General features: G+C 30.8%; 2 protein-coding genes and 1 pseudogene across 2 annotated transcripts; all 3 read left to right on the forward strand.

Moving 5' to 3' along the window:
* Positions 1-45: 45 nt before the first annotated feature.
* LOC113365317 lies at positions 46-13,998 on the forward strand (annotated as a pseudogene).
* Positions 13,999-15,459: 1,461 nt separating this feature from the next.
* On the forward strand, positions 15,460-16,070 carry LOC113365273 (60S ribosomal protein L23). Its single transcript, XM_026606871.1, has one exon. The coding sequence runs from the start codon at positions 15,600-15,602 to the stop codon at positions 16,020-16,022; it is 423 nt and encodes a 140-aa protein (XP_026462656.1). The 5' UTR covers positions 15,460-15,599; the 3' UTR covers positions 16,023-16,070.
* A 2,005-nt stretch (positions 16,071-18,075) lies between these two features.
* LOC113365327 (zinc finger protein 383-like) lies at positions 18,076-19,685 on the forward strand. The gene is made up of 3 exons (XM_026606906.1): positions 18,076-19,217; positions 19,376-19,549; positions 19,630-19,685. Exon 1 carries the CDS (start codon positions 18,076-18,078, stop codon positions 18,997-18,999), a length of 924 nt encoding a protein of 307 aa, XP_026462691.1. The 3' UTR covers positions 19,000-19,217; positions 19,376-19,549; positions 19,630-19,685.
* Positions 19,686-20,603: the final 918 nt, after the last annotated feature.

The raw sequence follows: 20,603 nt of genomic DNA on the forward strand, positions 1-20,603 counted from the left end.
GCTTGTTTTATACAGGACTTTGTGGAAAGACAAATATGATTAACCTATGTTGGACCAAATCAAGTGCTGGTCAAACCCAAGGAAATAACGATTCGGCTGTGAATATGATCGTACGTTCCAAATTTGGTCGTGAAATTGATGATGTTCGAGTTATGGGTATTTATTATATTAGATATCAGCTTTTATAGCAATTATATTAGATATCAGCCAAATACTATTTTGAAAGCAATTATATTAGTCATATCATTTTTATGTCAATACCCTACTTTTGCCTAATTAAAAAATAATGACCAAAACCTAACTTGTGCTAAAGAATCTAGTGATATTAAATTGAAATCCCTAATAACGAATTTCGGGAAGGATGAAATTATAATTAACGATATGTAATTTACATCAAATGTGGCATAATAATAACTTGCTTGATTATATATATATTAATTAGTTCACAATTAAATTTATTTATCTTCAAAATTTATTTTGTATGTTTTTGTAGGGCAGAGACAATTATTTAGTCGCACGAACGGATGATACTTTGATATTAGCAGATTTGACTAGAAGTCTAATTAGCGAAATACATTGGACAAATTCAGGACACAATGAGCGCTTTTTCTTTGATTATGCGAATGTATGCCTCATATTTAACGCCGGCGAATTGTCACTAGTGAATATGGAGAAAATAATACTGGATCGTAAGATAAATTCTTGGAAAACAAATTGTATTAGTATATTTGAAATTTATCAATATCATATTGCGATACAAGGATTAATTTGTAATAAACTACACTCGTATTATATATATATATATATATATCTATATATATATATCTACCATTTACCTCAAAATTAATATAAAATTTTATATATATATATATATATATATATTATCTTATATAATATTAATATTTTTTATCTATCCCTTTTTTAGGTTCGTACAGAATTTATGAATCCTCATGTTATTTCGGGTCGTCTGAACGAACGATCTCAAGATGTAATTGCAAGAATTAGCGTACTTGCTGGATCTCAAAACTATTTGTGTCGTTGATTTGATTCCACAAACGGTCGTCATTGCACAAATATCTCATGATTCAAAATTTGACTGGTTGGAATTGATGAAACTGCCCATAAACTTCTTTCAGAGACAAAAAGCAGCGGCTTATGCTAATTGACGTCGCGAGTGGTAAAGTTATTTTATGCAATTCACAAGCTATAATATTTTTTGAAGTAATACACGTTTTTAAACTATATATACTAATATTTTTTGGCTATTGCTTATATTCACATAAGTAAATTTTATACACCTTTGAGCTTGCCTCACAATAATCTATTCCTCACATATTCTATCTAAATTTAAGGTCACAAAGAAACAATATTGAGCGGAGTAGCATTTGTGCAATGGGTTCCTGGAAGTGATGTTGCTGTGGCTCAATCTGGGAATAATATGGCAGTTTGGTACAATATTGATCTACCAGAACACGTATCAATTGTTCTATTAGAGGAGAACTCTACGATGTTAATAGAGAAGCCGGAAAGACGGAAGCTTTGGCGCAAGATGGACCAAGTTCTATTTCATACCCATTAGACGAAGGTAAAATATTTTTTTAGTATTCTTTTAAATTAATTTCAAATCATCAATACATTCGATTGAACATTCTTGGACTCTATTCTACTCTTTTATCTCCAAGCTCCAAACATTTTTTCTGTTTTTAATTAAATACACAATTGCTTTGTATTACTTCAAAAATTAAATAATCGACAATGATAAATATTGAAAATAATTACTAGTAAATTGTATTTAATTATTAAGGCTTAGTAGAATTTGGCACCGCGGTACACGACAACGATTTTGGTCGTGCCATATTTTTCTTGGAAGAATTAGGTGACAAACCTGAAGCTGAAGCCATGTGGCATAACTTGGCAAATATTGCTTTATCAATCAATAATTTAAAGGTAGACAAAATTGATTATATTTATATTAGTTTGCACTATTGGTAATATAATAATTAAGTTCGCTCTTCAAGGTGGCCGAAAGATCATTTGCTGCATTGGGCGATGCATCGAAGGCTTTTTACTTACAAGAAACAATCAAAATTGCTGACGATTACGAAAAGGAACATTCCGTTGATGGTAAGATAAAATCTTATATGGTTGAATTAGAAATTTAATAAAAATGAATAAAATGATGGATTGTTATCAGCCGAGCTTAGACACCATTACTAAGAAATTGAAACCGCAAAATAAGCAGGACAAACATATAATGGTTTATAAATAGATAATACATTTTTTTTTTTAAGTAAACGCTTATGTTTATTATCAACGTTTATGTTTCCTTTGTGATATATGTTGGGTTTACAATCAGATTGCAATTCAACTTTTATTTTTATTTTTAGGAATGCAATGCCCAGAAGTATGGGCTCGAATGGCAATGCTTTCTGGAGATCTCAAAACTGCAGAAGGAATATACTTAGAGCAAGGAGATATTGAATCTGCACTGAAAATGTACCAAAAACTTCATATGTGGGATGAAGTAATAACGTTAGCTGAACGAAGAAATTATCATAATTTAAAAGATCTCAAACAAAGCAAATGTCTTTTCTATTAGAAACAGGTATTTTCATGTTAAGTTTGATAAAATTAAAAACAAGAAAATGAGCTTTTTTTAACTTCCCGTAGGGTAAGTTATAGTAATCGCAAAAAAATCGAAAATGAAAATTTTTATATATTTTACGTTTCAGGGTTCTGAATATTTTGACACACCTTAGAAAAAATTGATGTATGTATGTGGTGTGTGCGCGTGTGTATGTGTTTGCGGATACAAATTTTCGTCGACGATTTCGGGAACACGGATGAAGCGATTTGAATAATTCAAAAAACATTCGATTTGTTTGATAAGGAGACGTGCTAATTAGTTTTTTGGCAAAGGCAGGTCTAGCCGTTCGGAAGATATGGGGCAAAATTGCCAAAAACGATAACTCAGTTTTTAAGAGACCGGAGCGTCCGATTAGAATAATTCAAAAAACATTTTACTTGTATTAACAAATGAAAAACTGATCAAATTTTCATAAAGGCAGGTCTAACGGTTTTCGGAGATCTAGTAAAAAAAGTAAAAAAATGCCATCTGGCGGTCAAAAATGATCAATAGACATATGCACATCAAATTATCAGATATTTTATAGACATTTAACAATAAGTATGAATTTCGTTTACATTTCTATGGGTTTCGTATCAATGTTTATCCGTTAGACGGCGGCGCTTCGATATTTCATCTCGATGCAGTTAAAGCAGTACGATTGCTTTGAAAAAAAGTTCAGAATTTTCAAAATATTTCAAAATACACTTTTCTTCAAGTTCAAGTTTTTTTTTCAAAAAAAAAGTAAATTTTTGTCAAAAATTTTTAGTTTCTCAAAAATCTAATTTTTCAGAGTAAATTATTTTCATAAATGTTAATCTTTAAAAAAAATTGGTACGGAAGTTCCAGCAATTTGCCTTAAGGCACGATGCCATGCGCCCCACTAGGTAAGATTGTTTAATATTGGAGGTCTTGAAATAAGGTGATCAAAAGTTGTTTTTATTTTTGCTACTTTAATTTCTGACTTACGAGAAGTTTATGAATGTTATTTTGGAATATTTGAATCATAATTAAATGTGTAAAAATAATACATGATACAAAATTCATCAAATTTTTGGAATCTTTATTAGGTCAAGAAGAAAAGGCTGGTGAAGTTTTTGAGAAGCAGGGTGATTTAGAAGAAGCGCTGAAAATGTACCTAAAGGTAAAAACATACATTTATGAAATATGATACTAATTATATTATATTCATATATATTTAAAACATATAATAAAATAAAAATCTTTTATAAATCATTTGTAAAAACACTTCAAATTTAACTAATTCTAATTTATCATTAGAAAAATTAATTACTCCATAGATTCAAATTTTGTCGTAGTATTAAATATTTGTTTATTTTGCTATTATTTGAATATGTTATTATTTCAGGCAAATCGTCCGGCAAGAGCTTCACGATTGGCAATGCAACACGTCGAATTACTGCAGCAAGGAGATATGATTGAAGATATCGATGCATCTTTAATCAAAAATGAAATGTTTTGAACTTGCTGGTGATTTATCCTTGCAAAGAAAGAACAGTTCTAAAGCTATACAATATTATACTCGAGGAAAGTATTATTAATTAATATTAAAGTTATTTTGATATAACTTGCTTTAGTCAAAAGAAAAATAAATGAACTCGTCAGATTGTTTCAATAATGTTAGTAGTCATAATGGCCAAAATATAAAGAAAAGTATATATTATTAAACAATTTTGAGAGTGCAATTTTTTTATTATTACTTGACACTTAGGTGGTAATTTCTCGAAAGCTCTGGAGCTATCAAGAAAGGTTAATCCTGATATGGTAACAAGTTTGGAGGAGCAATGGGGCGATTGGCTAACATCTAAAAGACAATTTGACGCGGCCATCAACCATTACATCGAAGCGGGTTGCACCATTAAAGCTCTGGATGCGGCAGTTGGTGCTAAACAATGGAGGAAAGCAATACAAATTGCACAGGTATATCATTTAGAGACTTTATTCCACTGAAAATTAGACTGAAAAGATTATGCGTTAAACTAGAAAGCCTGGTCGACCATAAATTTGACCTCATGACTTTCGTCTAGATATTAAAAAATTGCAAATAAATTGTTTTGTACGAAGATGTTTGTCAATTTAAATTGAATTACCAAGGGCAGTCAATTAGGGTTTGCTTTATACTATTTAATATGTTCATTTTTGTATTAGGTTGTCAAATATCTCCCTTCCGCTTTTTTGCTCTTGGTTTATAATACAAAAAGGCGGAAGGGATATTTTGACAACCTTATATCATTGAATCCTTGAGAACTGTCCCAGAGAAAGATTATTTTAAATTAATATACATTGAATTGTATAATGTGATTAATTTAATAATATAATGTAATTGATTTAATAGAATTTAAAGAATTAGGTAAAGTACATATTTCGCAAATAATTTTGAGTTAATTGTAAAAATATCAATAACGAAATTTAATAAGGACATAACAATGCAAAAATGCCTGGGTGATAAATCTACTTGTTTTATTTTAGTTTTTTGATATCTCATCAGTGGATCGAATAACACTGACTTTAATGGGATTAAGACCTACCAATAGATGTACATGATTAATCGATTAATTTATTTTAGGTAGTGGGCGATGTCGAAGCTCTTAAACAGCATAGCACACTTTTATCCCAGCAAATGATTGATCTCGAAGAGTTTGAGTTAGCTGAGGAATTACTTGTTCGAGTTGGCGATATTAAGCAAGCGGTCTCTTTATTGAATAAAGCTGGTCAATGGCAGAGAGGATATGAACTAGCATCCAGGTAAATAATATAATAATTTTAATGCTTAAAATGGTTCAAAATTTTATTATATTATAATAGAATGAATATTGGATATTATAATAAACGCTAATAAAACTAACAATAGTCTTTATAAACTAATATTTTTTATTTGTTAGTTACTTAGATTCAGAAGAAGTCACTAAAATGTATACCGAGCAAGCGCAAGAGTTTGAAGCTTCAAATAAATTACGAGAGGCAGAACAAGTTTTACTTGCAATCAATGAACCAGATCTCGCAATTGCGATGTATAAAAGATTGGAATTGTTTGATCACATGATTCGCCTGGTGGAGAAGTATCACAAGGACTTGCTGGGTAAATATAACTCTCATTCATCTCGTAATTCAGTTTTTTTAAAAAAACAAACGGTTTTAAATATGATGACACAAAAGCCTAATTATTTGCACTCTTTATAATATCGCATTAAATTCTGCATATCATATCTTCTCATAAATAGTTGTAACAAATTGCAAATCATTTCACTACAGTAAAACAGCTTATTAGTGAAAACTATTGGCTACAGGCACAATATTGGCTTATATATAAGATTATCCTCAAACCATTTCGAGTTTGGCAAAAAATAGTAAAATGATGTTATTTACTATGATGTTTTACATTATTAGGTAGCACACATTTACACCTTGCACGTCAGTTAGAATCTTCTGGTCGTCTACGACAAGCGGAACAACATTTTTTGGCGGCTGGAGATTGGCGCGCCGCCGTCAACGCGTACCGCACTGCCAACAAATGGGAAGACGCACATCGCACTGCCAAGCAATATGGTGGAGAACTTTCTGCAAACCAAGTTGCTTTTCTTTGGGCTAGGTGATAAAACAAATCTGTATTTTAAACTGTTCCATAAAAATGCTTTCTTCAGCGCTTAGAATTTGTCTTTAAAACTGGCGCGGCTTTTTATGGCTTCTATTTTTTAACCAAAGTATATATTTTTCTTCGTGGTTATAAGATACGTTTAATCATGTTTTAAAAAATTGTAACTATATGCATTATATCCATTGCAATTAACAATGCAATATCGATTACAATTTAGATAGTATTTTTTCATAATTACTGCTAATTTAAATACATATTTTCGTCTTAACCGTCTTAAGGGGTTAGGGGTACTTGCAGGCACGAAAAAATGAGTGTTTTCAGTATTTTTTTTTGTTATTAAACGATGTTTTTCTACAAAAATATTAATACAGCATTATTATACAATGTTTTGACTTGATGTAACAAAAATTTCAGAAAAAAAAATTAATATTCCCAAAGTTATAGCTGCTTTTGTTGACCCTGTTTCGATAAACGGTCCTGGCGGTGACCATTATAACTCCTTGGAGATTCATCTAAAATCAATCAAATTGAAAAAATAGTTTTATGAATAGTTAATCCTGGGCCGGATCGAAGGTTTTCTTGTTTTTGCAAAAATTAACAAAATGGCAGCATCAGAAAGAAAAAATCTAGATTTTTGGGTAAAAAATCAACAGTTAATTGGTCTTAAAAAATTCAAATTTTTGAAAAAATAAAAATCCTTCGATCAGGCACGAGTTTTTTATGTATTCCAAAAACTGTACAAATTTCATTAAAATCTACTAAGCGGTTTTTGAGTTACAGTGGTCACCGATTCAAAAAACATAGTTTTGAGAAAAACGCGTTTAAAGTTTCACATTGGATTTACGTACAGAAATTCGAAATATTGAATTACTTAAACCGAGTCATCTATTTCTGGGCCATATAATAGTTCATCGGTCATTGTGCAAGTTTCCAAAATTTCCATTTGCTGTTGCCTACGAAGCATTCTGGCCTCCAGAGTGTTTTCGTTGGCGCGCTGATCTGCCACTTTCACACGTGCAGCATCCAATTTTTCAGCATACCAAAGGGAATTATACCCACAATTTGGTCGTAGGGTATCCATAATCAATAATAATGATTATGTATATACATTCAGCAATTTGTACGATAGTAGAACTAGTATTCACGGTTTTTAGGCATATTTTTTACACTAGTTGGTTGAAGCTTTAAATTTTTTCTGATTATGGATTCAATCTTGAACTCCACATCTTGATAGTAAATTATCATTGCTGAGATCGTCGTAAATCGGTTTAAACGCTTTTAAAACATCAGGAGGTGAGAGAGATTAATCTTGAGTATCAGTATCGAGCTCTCCAATTGCGTCAACACGCTGGTAAGAGTCCAATAACTCAAAAAGTAATCATCGGATCAACTTGAAATTTTCAGAGAACATTTTCAAGATATTACACTTAATGAAAATGCAAAAAAATAAAAATCGATTTTTCAAAAATTCCAAGTACCCCTAACCCCAATAATAGAAACAACAATAATAGGAACATTTTTACTCAAACAATATATTTCATTCTTCCAGGTCATTGCATTTGGACTCTGCAGTGCGCTTGCTGAATAGAATGAATCTGTTGGATCAATGTATAACATACGCTTGTGATTCCGATCAATTTGACTTTGCAATCAGCTTGTGCAAAGCTGGTAATAGACCAGCAGGAGATGTACATCTAAAGCTTGCTATGGCTCTTGAAGATGACGGAAAGTTTGAACAAGCAGAAGCAGAGTTTATACTTGCAGAAAAACCGAAAGAAGCTATAATGATGTGAGGACATAAAAATCATAATTTTGAGCAAATATGTTTAGGTTATAATATTTTTGTAAGTCGATACTTAGTTTTCAATATTTTTGTTATGCAGGTATACTCACAATAGCGATTGGTTTAATGCTCTAAGAGTAGCCAAAGCACATGCCCCAGAAAGTGTTACCGAAGTACTACTTATGCAGGCCATGGAATCGTTTGAAGAGAAAAGGTTTTCAGAATTTGAAGCACTGCTCATACGAGCTGAACAACCAGAGTTGATAATTAAGAGATACCGGGATGCAAGTATGTTAACACTAATTTAAGAAAAAGAAATTACTTATAATCTAAGTTTTTATCAAATATTTTCTCGAAGAAATATCTTTACATTGTGTGCTGACTTCAATTTCCTCAAATTTTCTTTAAAATTAATCCATAATATATAATCTATACTATGGATGTATTATATTACATATTTAATATAGATATGTGGGCTGATGCTCTACGTGTTTGCAAAGAATATGTACCGACAATGGTTGCTACTTTGCAAATGGAATATGATCGCTACATGCCATCTCAAAATTCTTCAAGAACTGATAATGCATCCAAAGAAGCATATGTTGACTCCAAACAAATTTTAACAAAGGTATGATATATGATGATCAGTACAAAATGAATACAATGTATTTAAGTGTAAAATTGTCTTATCATTCTATCACATATTTTTAGTTCCATCGCAAAACTATTTCAATAATTATAATTTCCAACTCAGTATTCGCTAATCAAACAGTATGGTTTTGCAAACTACTCTTTTTTCAATTCTAGGCTTCAGAATTTGCTCGAGCCGGTGAATTTAGGAAATCTGTGGATACTTTAATGTTACTAAATGCACCAGCTGTAGATGCTGGTACCGTTGAGGCTGCTATGCTTAGGGCTGCAGATATTTGCAATCAATTTTTGCAAGGAAGAGATGCCATCGAAATAGCTATGAAATTAGGCCCAAGGTGAGAAATATATTTTGTTCACATTATCAGAGTTTATCTACATATATATAAAAATAAGTCGGGTTTTTCTTCCTGACGAAATAACTCCAGAACGCACGAACCGATTTCGACAATTTTGAATTCATTGGAAAGGTCTCGGGCAAGGTTTATAGCTAAGAAAATTAGTGGTGCATGGCATCGTGCTTTAATGCAAATTACTGGAACTCCACGCACCATAATTAAAAATTTGAGTAATGACATTAGTGAGAATTATCAGAATTATGCTTGGTTAAGTCAACGAGCAATTCTTGCCGCAAAGAATATGATGTACACGCACTGAATTTCACCATTCAATCAAAAATTGCTGGCGATTTGGTGACGTACCAATGATTCCGACTGGTCTTCCGTTTGTCTTCAAACGATTGCAATTTCCAGTTCGCTTTGCGTTTGCAATAACAAGTTGCAAGGCCAATCGCTTAGCGTTTGTGGGATAAATTTCGAATCAATTATTTAGAAAATCATTGTTTTTTACATGGGCAGTTATACGTTGCCTGTTTACGAGTTAACGTCAGACCAAAACACAAAAAATGTGGTTTACCAAACAGGTTCAGTGAAACGGATAATTTGCGGATTCACTTTCATTTACTTAGAGAAGTTCAACTAAAAACACTTCATTTTTGTAATCGAAATAAATTCATTACTGTTGTGTAATAAAATCATTTTTTTCCTTTTCAAATATAAAACAAACAAAAAATTTCTTCATCGTTCTCACGAAACCATCTGGTGGCAAAACGGAGTTCGTCGGGTTTGCTAGTTATCTATAATTTTTACTTTTATTCCACAATGTAATGCAGACGTTAGACTTGATATGATAAAATTTTAATGAAATATAATAGATACTCAATATATTGAACAGTTCAATAATAAGGGTCTTGTTACTACTTGTTACTAGTATCGAAATGTAGAGTTTATAATAATATATTACGTTTCGTTTTTTGCAATCTATTTTGATTGGATTAAAAAAAAAATGAACAAAAGAAATGATTCGAATTTATTGAAAATTTCATCAAATATTTTCAATTTACTTTTAAAGTATGATTTAATTATCCTATAGATTACTGCAATTGGAACAATATGGTCCGGCAGCGCAGCTATATCTTGGTGCAGATATGCCTCGAGAAGCAGTTGATTGTTTCATTGCAGCTGACGACTGGGGCAGAGCAAGGCGTCTGGCTAAAGAGATAGATCCAACAATGGCTCTTCTGGCACATGTTGATAAACAGCAGAAAAATCAACTCAAATCTGAAGGAAGAGCTGATCAGTTGGCTGATATTGGTGAATATTTATATATTTTATATCATGCATGCGTCATAAATATATGAGTCAACATACAAAACATTTAATAAACTAAAGTTATCCATTAGATAACAAAGCAAATAGTAATATTATTCTATATGCAGTTTGGTATAAACTATTTAAATTATTTTCTCTATATCTGGTAACTCAAATTTTGAAATAACTATACTACAATTAAGTTACATTACTTCTCAACAGCCTCACTTGTGAAAATGAGTGGTTGTATAATGTTTGGGATCAATATTGCTCAATATGTTCTGTTTTATCACAGATATAATAGGTGCTTTGGATTTGCTCTGCGAACAAGGCCAATGGACGCGTTGCATAGAAAAAGCACGGCATCATAGCCCGGAACTTCTTCATAAGTATGTAGCACTATATGCCGCGCACCTTCTACGCCAATCTGATGAGAGTGAAGACGAACCAAGTGGTGCTCCAGCAGCTCTTACTCTCTATACAGAATATGGGGTTCCAGATCTTGCCCAAAATTATAACGTATATGCCCGCATTGCCACCGAAATGTTTTCCATGCGTGAAGAAAACGCTGGCAGACTTTGGCAAGATCTAAGAAACATGATGTATGACTTGGTAAGTTTTTGACAAATACTACTACTGCTTACGTTTAACGTTACATTATTACATTACAATAAATGTATGCACATACATAAGTCTTAACTAGTGGGGCGCATGGCATCGTGCCTTAAGGCAAATTGCTGGAACTTTCCGTACCAAAAATTATTGTTTTTTTTAAAAACGATCAACATTTTTGAAAAAAATTTACTTCAAAAAAATTAGATTTTTGATTTAATTTGACTTTATTTTTCAAAGCAATCGTACTGCTTTAACTGCATAGAGACGAGGTGTCAAAGCGCGTAAGCGCCGCGTCGCCGTCTAACAGGTAAACATTGGTACGGAATCCATAGGAATGTAAACAAAATTTATACTTATTGTTAAAATCTCTATAAAATATCTGATAATATGATGTGCATATGTTTAATGATCATTTTTGACCGTCAAATGACATTTTTTTTACTTTTTACATTAGATTTCCGAACCCGCTAGACCTGCCTTCATAAAAATTTGATCAATTATTTATCTTGACAATACAAGTAAAATGTTTTTTGAATTATTAAAATCGGATGCTCCGTTCTCTTAAAAACTGATTTACCATTTTCGGCACTTTTAGCCCCGTAACTTCAGAACCGCTGGACCTGCCTTCGCCAAAAACTAATCAGCACGTCTCCTTATCAGTACAAATCGATTGTTTTTTGAATTATTTAAATCGGTTGATCGGTGTTCCCAAAATCGTCGACGAAAATTTGTATCCGCACACACACACGCGCACGCACACACACACACATACACACACACACACATACATTCATTTTTTCTAACATTTTTTCTAAGGTATGCCAAAATATTCAGAGACCTTTGAAACGTAAAGATATATAAAAATTTTCATTCTAGATTTTTTTGCGATTACTATAACTTGCCCTACGGAAAGTTAAAAATAACTAATCCAAAAAATCAGTAGCGGAGACTGGGTACGGTTGTGTCACTTTTTTATGATCAGCGATAATGTTGTTAATTTATCAGTCAGCTGAGAAAAAAGTGAATTAAATGGTAATTTGAATATATGTCTACGTGGAAGTACTAAAATACTGTCCTTAATTACAATAGATTAATCATAAAAGCATCATACAAAAAGAGGGCGTTTGTCACAACCGTCCCTTGGTTGTAGGCATGGAAATAGGTTACAAAACAATAGATATAAACACCAAATGGTTTATATCGATTTTTTTTGTTGTTAATAACAATAATATGTAACACCACACAACATAAATCTTGAAACAATGCTCGTGAATAAAATATAATAAAATATAACAAAACATATTTTTTTTAAACGAAGTTAACAAAAATTCTTGATGCGATCTTTTCTTTGTATTGAATGTTTCTTTTTCTTTCTTTTTCGTATTTTGCCTTAGTTAAGTTAGATTTTTTTGAATGTTTAATCTTTACCCGAAAAGGACAAGAAGTACATGTCACAACCGTCGTAACCCATCATTTGTCAAAAACGTACCCAACGCACACTTTTGAAAATAAATTATCATTATGACTGAGCTAAATGATCTAAGCAAAAACTAATTGCTAGTAAATAACTACTAATGCCAACTTACAGCAAAATAACAAACAAAGTAATCTATCTGTATACAATTAACAGGTATTATTAAAAGAATTCGAACATGAAAACTTACTTTTGACTCTTTCAAAGCAATGCGGTTTATAGATCATGTTAATGTAAGGCGCTGACTAAAAGCAATAATAAAACTTGTTCGAACAATTATACTTAATCTTTCCCCCTTTGGAACCTAGCTCAAAATAGTATATAGTTTAGTTTATATGATAATTTATATTTGCAGACAGATAAAATGCGTCTATCAGGTGAAACACAAGGAGAGGCGTTTTCTAAGTTTGAACGATTTCTACTGATAGCTCATTACTATGCAGTTCGCCACGCTTGCCGATCTGTACCAGCCTTGTCTCTAATAGGAACAAAATTATCACTTGCTCTTCTTCGACATACTGACATCATACCTGCTGATAAAGGTGATTATTGAGTTAACTAGGATTGCACAAACAACATTTCCAAATATCAATGCAATTTCTTGCTAATCTCTTCCAACATGTTTAATAATTTACTTTAGAGGGATTTAATAATTTACTTTAGACTAACTAAGATATCAATAGAGATATGGCTTTCATATCCTCTCTAATATGATTTGCATTAATTATACGGTGATATATCACATTAGGTAATTAATTAATTATTAATTAAAGTAAAAATTTTCAATAATATGCATATTTAAATTTTTAGGATACTATGAAGCTGGTATGGACTTAAGAGCAATCGGAAGAGAATCCGAAGCATTTGTTTTATTAAACCATTACTTAGATTTGTGTGAATCAATTGAAGAAGGCGAAGGTAACTTCAACTCAAATAATTCAAATAAAGCATATTCTAAAATTTATTCATGATTAGATAATATACAAATTAAAAGTCTAGTGCATGTCTCATAAGCTTAAATAATATATAATAAAATAAATTAAGTTTACCTTTGAATATAATGTTATTTGTGCATTTACCATATTATGCATTGCCTCATTATTTTTTATATATTAGGCTTATTAGTTGACCATTCGGATTTATCGTCGACCGATTGGCCAAGTTCGATACCTCTTCCAACGCAATTGCATTTAGCCAAAGATGTAGCTCTTCACGATGAGGTTAGAGAATGGATATTGGCTGTAAGCATGGATCAAAAAGTTGATCAGGTAAAAATTGCAAAATCATAGTAGTCAATTTAGTTTATATTCAATAGATTGTTTTAATATTATTGTAATTTAGGTGCTGCCTTTGGATTCAAGAGGGCTGTATGAGTCAACCTTAACGCTAGGCGATTCTCCTTGTATTGTATGTGGTTATCCAGTTGGTGGAAAACAGCCGGTCACTTTTCAAAGATCATCTAAACTTGCCAATCGTGATGCTTGGAGCAAGATAACAGTTGCCTCGAAAATGGCTCCTAATAGTAAGGTGCCGCAAGTGATTAAATTTATTGAGAAGTGGTGCGGCACCGCTAACTACCTCGTATAAATAATAAATACATTTTTATTAAATTTTTAAATCATACCATACTGTATACTGACGAATGGTATTTAAATCTATTATTCAAATGTTTGTTAGAATGATTATAAAACAAAAAATAATGAAGATCTCTCCATTTGTTCATCAATAAATACAATAATTTGTTTTAATTTTAGCTATTTCTTTGATAAGTAAAAGGAAAATTAGAAATCTTAACATATTTTCCAATAAACAATAAATTACGTTCTTGAACTCGATGTCCCAGAACTCAACGTCAAGCCGAATACTCGGTGTCCCAGAACTCAACGTCAAGCTGAAAAGGGGTAAGTGATAGTATTAACAGTCCTGAGAAACAATTTATTTCACGTTGTTTGAGCGCAATTATGAGTTTTTAAATGCAAGCTAGAGCTTTGATAAAATTGTGACCATTTTTGGGTTATTGTAATTAATTTTTATTAAATATGTTTATTTAAACTCTGGAACCGTTACCATAAAATACACTTCTTTTTTGCCCCGAGTTTTTAAGAATCGAAACTTATTTTGAATTTTAATTTCAAAATTATCAATTAATTATAAAAATTAGTTTTTGAGAGGTCCTCCATTAAAAGATGTACCTAAGTGCAACGCACTTAGTAAGATTCATGAAAACTTGTCTCATTTAATCAGACTGTAAAATGTTAAAACACTTCATAGTTGCATAATAAAAAGTTTCGAGAAAAAATATAAACAAGCAGTTTGTAACTCAGTTTCATAATAAAAAACTTCCGTTGGTAATTCATAATACTATTAAATATAAATAATATTTTTTTCATTTGAAATTTCTATATCTTTCTATTAAACATAAATGTACTATTGCGTTTGTTAAAATTACAAATTGTAGCTCAGGGTGTACTATTTCTTGATAATTATTTTTAGTTACCAATTTTTATCATGGGTCACACACTTTGGTCGTACAAAATAGGAATGCAACATGCTACTAGCTTACTTGTAAAATTGTTTGACTATAAAGGTAATAAGATAGCACAATTAGTTTTCGATATGATAAAATATAATTTATATATATATATATATATATATATATATATGAATTAAGTTTTATTATAATAAGATCTAATACTTTAACAATACTCGATTATTAAAGTTAGGACTATAGAGTATATTGTCTGTTTTTTTTTTTTTTTTTTTTTTGTTAAAAGTGGTTATATGTATATGTGATAATTTGTCATTCTTGATAATAATATTTGTATATTATTGTGCTATATATATATGTGTAGTTATGTATATATTAAGTTATATATGTTTAAATTTTATTATATTATTTACCTATAATATATTAAGGTGACAAAGTAGCAGAGCAAAACACAAATTCATTTTAAATATTCCCTCGCTTGCCTAACTTCATGTAAGTCGCCGTGACCAACATAATTCTATATGCGGCAACACTACTAAATCTTGCAATACAACATGGCCGCTTGAGATCATCCTTTCGAAAACGTGTTTCACCGAAGTAGAACGTGTTGTCAATATTTAATGATAGTATCCTCTTACAGAATTGATTAGATTCTGTACACATTAAAATAAGTTTGTGCTTGCACATATAAATATTAAAAATGTCTAAAAGAGGACGTGGTGGTTCAGCCGGAGCTAAATTCCGCATCTCCTTGGGTCTGCCTGTCGGAGCTGTTATTAATTGTGCCGATAACACTGGAGCCAAGAACTTGTACGTAATTGCTGTCCATGGAATTGGAGGACGTTTGAACAGATTACCTGCAGCAGGATCTGGTGACATGATTGTTGCTACTGTAAAGAAAGGTAAACCAGAACTTAGAAAGAAGGTTATGCCAGCAGTAGTCATTCGCCAGCGAAAACCATTCAGAAGGCGTGATGGTGTCTTCATATATTTCGAAGATAATGCTGGGGTCATAGTAAACAACAAAGGTGAAATGAAAGGCTCCGCTATCACAGGTCCAGTAGCAAAGGAATGCGCAGATTTGTGGCCCAGGATCGCATCTAATGCAAGCTCTATAGCCTGAACATATACTTGTAATAAAGGAAACATAATAAAGTAAATGTTTCTAAAATTTTGTTTTATATTGCTTTTTCAGGTGTCTAATACGTGAGTCATTCGACAAGTTCCTAGCCTACAAATGAGAATGAGGCAGCCACAGAGAAGTGGCATTTTAATTTTCAACATAATCTCCTTCAAGCTTAATACATTTGGTCCAGCAATGCTCCAACTTTTTCAACATGTTTTCTCGAGGACTGAAAATGGTGAGGCTAAGCACTTGTTGAATGACCCTCGTACAGGCAGTTTCACTTTTTATGTGTGGTCTGGTTGTTGTCGTATTTATCTTGTTTTCATTTTGTCGAACTGCTGTTATAAGCAGAATGGACCTTCTGTCATTAGAAGCTGTGTAGTTGGATTACAATATTTGAATGAAAGTCTACTTCAAAAGTTTTAACAGCAATGTTGTATTTAATACAGTATCATCATTATATTAATATAATAATGGTATTGTATTAAAGTAAGTAAATAAAATATTTAGAGTAATTGGAAATTTTCAGTTGCTCTAATTTTTCTCTTGTTTTATAACTCATTTGTGATAAGTTACTTTTTTACAGAGCGATCATTCCGAAGAAACTCTACTATTTATATCTATGCTGTTTTCATAATACGAGTATTTGCAAAATGTATGTAAATAACAAATTTTATTGAACGAGTATGTGGAAACTATTTCAGTTTATATTCAATTTCTCTTCTAAATCTCATAATTCTTTCACACTTAAATTGTAGTATGGAAAAGTCAATTTTAATTAGTAGAATGGGGTTGCATAGAGTCTTCTTATATACATACCTACTCTATTAATATATTAATTTAAAATTTGGGCAGTACTCTTGTCTATTTATGTTAGGCAAGTTAAAAATTTATTCAGAATTGTTTCAGAACTTAAGGGAAAAGTTTATTTTGCAGGTGAGTTAAAAATGTATAAAATCTCATTGGCTATATGTTTCTCTTGTTGATGTAGTAACTCTTTCCGTAACCCGTTACTTTCCATGATGAATGAAAAGACGTTAAAGTCCTTATTTATAACAAAAATAAATTATGCAAAAAAAAATTGATTTTTAGTTATAAAATTGCATTCGGATATGTCAATGTTTTTTGTACATTTTTTCAAACTTTTGATGCTATAATACATTGTTTTTCTTAAAAATATGTAATATTTAACTTCGTGTAGGGTAAGTTATAATAATAGCAAAAAAATCGAAAATATATTTACGTTTCAAAGGTTTCTGAATATTTTGGCATACCTTAGAAAAAATGGATCTATGTGTGTGTGTGTGCGGATACAATTTTCGTCGACGATTTCGGGAACACCGATCAATCGATTTGAATCATTCAAAAAACATTCGATTCGTATTAATAAGGAGACGTGCTGATTATTTTTTGGCGAAGGCAGGTTTGGCCGTTCCAAAGATACGGGACAAAAAGTGCCAAAAACGGTAACTCAGTTTTTAAGAGAACGAAGCGTTCGATTTTTATTAATCTTTTATAATAATTTATAATAAAAACATTTTACTTTTATTGACAAGATGAAGAACTGATTAAATTTTTGGGCAGGCATTCCAGCGGTTATGCACCCTCAATAAAAATAAGTTAAAAGAACGTAATTTGGCGGTCAAAAAAGTTTACTGGACGTATGTACATCAAATTATCAAAAATTTTATAGAGATTTTAATAATGTGCACACGTTTTGTGTAAATTTTTTTGGGTTCCGTACCAAGATTTTTGATTACGGCACGGGAAGTTCAAGCAATTTGCCTTAAGGCACGATGTCATGCACTACCCTAGTTTTATAGACATTTTAATGTTTCTAATCTAGAATAGAAGGTTATTAATCTATTACAAACTTATTATTGAGTTGTTTTACCAATAGATGGAACTACTATTTCGTATTGTCAATTAATATGAGGTTTACATTTTTTTTAACATTCATTTAAAAGTTTTGTGTCATTGAAAAATGTCCAGAATATATCTTTGATTATTTAGTATAATATATAGTACATGGAAATTAAATTGTGTGAAAATGTTTGATGATTTGTGCCGATTGTGTTCTCAACCTCATTACGAGAAAGCATTGGAAATATTTAGTAAACAATATGTTGAAAATAGTGTAACGTTAGGAGTAATGATACAAAAATGTATAAATATTGAAATTGATGAAAATGATAGATTACCCTTTAAGATTTGTCAAGAATGTCATTACAAACTTTTAATGTACTACGCTTTTCAACAACAGTGTGAATATGTAAATTGTCAATTTCGTCAAAAATTGATATTAGAACAAAACCTTGATGAAAAACCAAGGCAACCAAATCAAGTTATTCAAGAAGTGCCAATAACATCTGATAAAGAAAAAAGTAAAGATGAGTCTATTTCTTTTTCCAAAATGGTACCCCAAATAGAAAATGAACAAGAATCCATCAAAACAAGTAGTCAAAAAGATATTTCCAAAGTACCCCAATTCAAAGAAAATCAAGAATCAGCAAATAATATTAATAAACATAATTCCCCAATAAGTATGTGTTATCTTTGCGGTGCATTAGTGAAACGCATACATTCCCATATGAAAGCTCATAGAGATGCTGAAAAACCTAAACTAAAGAAATACAAATGTGAGAAATGTGGAGCTGCCTTCAGTCGCTCAAATCATTTAAACATACATCTTAAAACACATCTAGATGTTAAGCCTCTGCAATGTACATTATGTGATAAACGGTTTATTGCAAAACGTTACTTAGATAAGCACATGAATGTTCATGCGGGAATGAGGCCTTGGAAATGCCAGTTTTGTTCAAAAGCATTCCAAACTAAATACAATCTGAATACACACGTAAGAGTACATACTAGAGAAAAACCATTTAAGTGCCCATTTTGTGAGCAATGTTTTAGACAAAGAGCTGCGCTTAATTTGCATGTACGTGCACACAGAAATACAAACGTTAATTGATCTATTTTATTTCATTTCAAATAAGTGAATTATTTTGAAAACTTGAAATATGTATCATAACAGGACAAAAATGATAATACATTTAGCAGAGAGATTTTTTCTATTTTTCTGCCTGAGATTTGAAAGTGAATGGAAGCCTTGGATGGTTACTATACAGAATAATTTGTCTGCAAAAATTGCATTTTACAAATACTAGAAGATATGGAAAATGGAATACAGTAATTAACTTAATGTCTAATTAAAACAAATTAAAAAGAGCAAGAACATGAAACATGTCTAGTCAAATATTTTCCATACTGCAAAATGTGACAAACTGAACATAATAAATTGTTTATAAACAAATTATTTTTTTTTTTTAAGAAAAGATTTATTTCAGGGATTCTTGTGGAACATAAGCAGTAACATGTGCAAGTGGTAGAAATATTTTTGATGCAATAAAGCTTGGATTGCATTCAATTAAACATTTAATATACATAACTTAGCATGCTAAGTGCATTTATAAAGCTAAATGCTATTTGTGAGAAGATAATATCATTTTATTTGCTCATATGTAAGTATAATGGTTTTATTATTTATAAGTATAAAATATAATTTGTAATTATAAATTTATTGTATTCTCATATTGTATAGGCAGTGGACTCGCGCTAATATTTTTTTACCAGAACATTAAAATTAAAAGACTGGCCCAAAAATTAGTTTTCATATTTACTCCACAAAAGGAAAATAAAATCATCACAAAACCCAATATATATATGTTTATTACAATAATAGAACGTTTAATAAAAATTAGTTAAATTATAAAATAAAAATAGTATATCTAACAGCACTGCATAAATATTTTTAGCAAATTTAACATGAAAATACAAATGGTTTTAATAAAATATTTCAAATAGGATTATTTTCAGGTTGAATTATGATGTTATGTTGAATTTTTCTTGTTTTGTTGTCATCCACTAAATGATAAGACCTTAACCAAGATTTTGCATTACTATCTGGATTAAATAATTGTTCATTGGGCCATTCATTTCAATAAATAAAATGATTTGCTAGTTTTTTGACCGGAACGTGTCTAGGTTTTGGTATAGTGAATAATTTTACACTTGTGTAAGTGGTATGCAATTTTATAGTAGTATTTAATAGACATTTGCACAACTATTATATGTAATCAATAAGCAATCACATATTATTTATTTGTGATTATATATTTAAATCTTCATAAAGTACTATAAATATAAATTTGCAAAAAAAACATCATTAGCATTAGCATTTTTTCAATTGCAAATCATATTGTTTTGGTATTTTCATATATAAAGAAGAGAGTAATGATCATGAATATATATAAAAATTATATAAATAATCATTAAATAATTATATGAATATATTATTTTCTAATATTAAGGCAGAGCTTCTTAAACTTTTGTCCTTTGCGATCCCATTTATGATTGCAAGTTTCTTGACGACTCCACAAATAAAAAAAAAATTATATTTTTAGATGATTTATTAACTTGGCAACAATATACATATACAGATACATATTTGTTGTAAAACATACAAAAACCTAGACGTGTGGACGTGATGTCATAAATATTTGACACTGAAAACCC

This window comes from Ctenocephalides felis, unplaced genomic scaffold (assembly GCF_003426905.1).
Source record: "Ctenocephalides felis isolate EL2017-DRISC unplaced genomic scaffold, ASM342690v1 CF-g0.4_SCAFFOLD_00451, whole genome shotgun sequence".
Taxonomy (NCBI): Eukaryota; Metazoa; Arthropoda; class Insecta; order Siphonaptera; family Pulicidae; genus Ctenocephalides; species Ctenocephalides felis.